The sequence below is a fragment of the Neopelma chrysocephalum genome, unplaced genomic scaffold (assembly GCF_003984885.1).
Source record: "Neopelma chrysocephalum unplaced genomic scaffold, ASM398488v2 Primary Assembly neopelma1_95804, whole genome shotgun sequence".
Classification (NCBI taxonomy): Eukaryota; Metazoa; Chordata; class Aves; order Passeriformes; family Pipridae; genus Neopelma; species Neopelma chrysocephalum.
Genome location: NW_020924465.1, coordinates 573 through 2,064, shown reverse-complemented (window position 1 = coordinate 2,064; position 1,492 = coordinate 573). Strand labels below are relative to the sequence as shown.

The 1,492-nt window shown below is 54.1% G+C and overlaps 1 protein-coding gene across 1 annotated transcript in view; it reads left to right on the top strand.

The window, feature by feature from the left end:
- LOC113980999 (dehydrogenase/reductase SDR family member 4-like) overlaps nucleotides 1-1,371 on the top strand; it is a gene marked incomplete at its 3' end in the record, with an annotated part of 2,770 nt that extends 1,399 nt beyond the window's left edge. The window contains exon 2 of the mRNA XM_027708232.1: nucleotides 1,170-1,371. Coding sequence (XP_027564033.1) covers nucleotides 1,170-1,371 — 202 coding nt within the window. The remainder of the gene's footprint in view (nucleotides 1-1,169) is intronic.
- Between the last annotated feature and the right edge of the window lie 121 nt (nucleotides 1,372-1,492).

Sequence of the window (1,492 nt, the reverse complement as noted above, 5' to 3'; positions counted from 1 at the left end):
AAAATGGACCCAAAACCCCCCAAAAATGGACCCAAAACCCCCCAAAATCCACCCAAAATCACCCAAAATTCACCCAAAACCCACCTGGGATCCCCCAAATGGACCCAAAACCCCCCCAAAATGGCCCCAAACCCCACCTGGAGACCCCCAAAATCCACCCGAAACCCACCAAAAATGGACCCAAAATTCCCCCAAAAACAGACCCAAAATCACCCAAAATGGACCCAAAATCACCCAAAATGGACCCAAAACTGCTCCAAAATGGACCCAAAATCCCCCAAAATGGACCCAACCCCCCCAAAAACGAACCCAAAACCCCCCAAAATGGACCCAAAATCCCCCAAAATGGACCCAAAGCCACCCAAAATCCACCCAAACCTCACCTGAGACCCCCCAAAATCTGCCCGAACTCCCCCCAAAATTGACCAAAGATGGACCCAAAATCCCTCAAAATCCACCCAAAACCCACCAAAAATGGACCCAAAATCCCCCCAAATTCACCCAAAACCCCCCAAAATCCCAATGGACCCAAAATCCCTGTTTTTCGCCCCAAATCCAGGATCGGCCTGGCCGTGTGCGAGGCTCTGGGCGTGGCCGGGGCGCGGGTCCTGCTGAGCTCCCCCAAACCCCCCCTGGGACCCCCCAAATTCACCCAAAATCCCCCAATAATGGACCCAAAACCACCCAAAATGGACCCAAACCCCACTTGGGACCTCCCAAAATGGGCCCAAATTCACCCAAAATCCACCCAAAACGGAGCCAAAATCCCCAAAAATGGACCCAAAATCCTCCCAAAATGGACCCAAAACCCCTCCCAAAATGGACCCAAAATCCTCCCAAAATGGACCCAAAACCCCCAAAAAATGGACCCAAAATCACCCCAAAATCCACCCAAAGTCCACCCAGAACCCCTCCAAAAATGGACCCAAAATGGACCCAAAATCACCCCAAAATCAGCCAAAATGGACCCAAAATCCCCCAAAAACGAACCGAAAACCCCCCAGAAATGGACCCAAAATGGACCCAAACCCCACCTGGGACCCACCAAAAATGGACCCAAAATCCACCCGAAACCCACCAAAAATGGACCCAAAATCCCCAAAAATGAACCCAAAACCCCCCAAAATGAGCCGAAAATCCCAAAATCCCTGTTTTTCGCCCCAATTTAGGATCGGCCTGGCCATCTCTGAAGCTCTGGGCGTGGCCGGGGCGCGGGTCCTGCTGAGCTCCCGCCACGCCCACAACGTGCAGAGGGCGGAGTCGGAGCTGAGGGGGCGGGGCCTGCAGGTGAGGGGCGTCACCTGCCACGTGGGACACGCCCCCGACCGACAGCGCCTCCTGCAGGCCGTGAGCCACCGGGGGGATTTTGGGGCCTTTTGGGGGGTTTTGGGGGGTTTTGGGTGATTTTGGGTCATTTTGGAGGGTTTTGGGTGGATTTGGGAGGATTTGGGTCCATTTTGGGGGGTTTGGGGGGGTTTTGGGTGATTTTGGG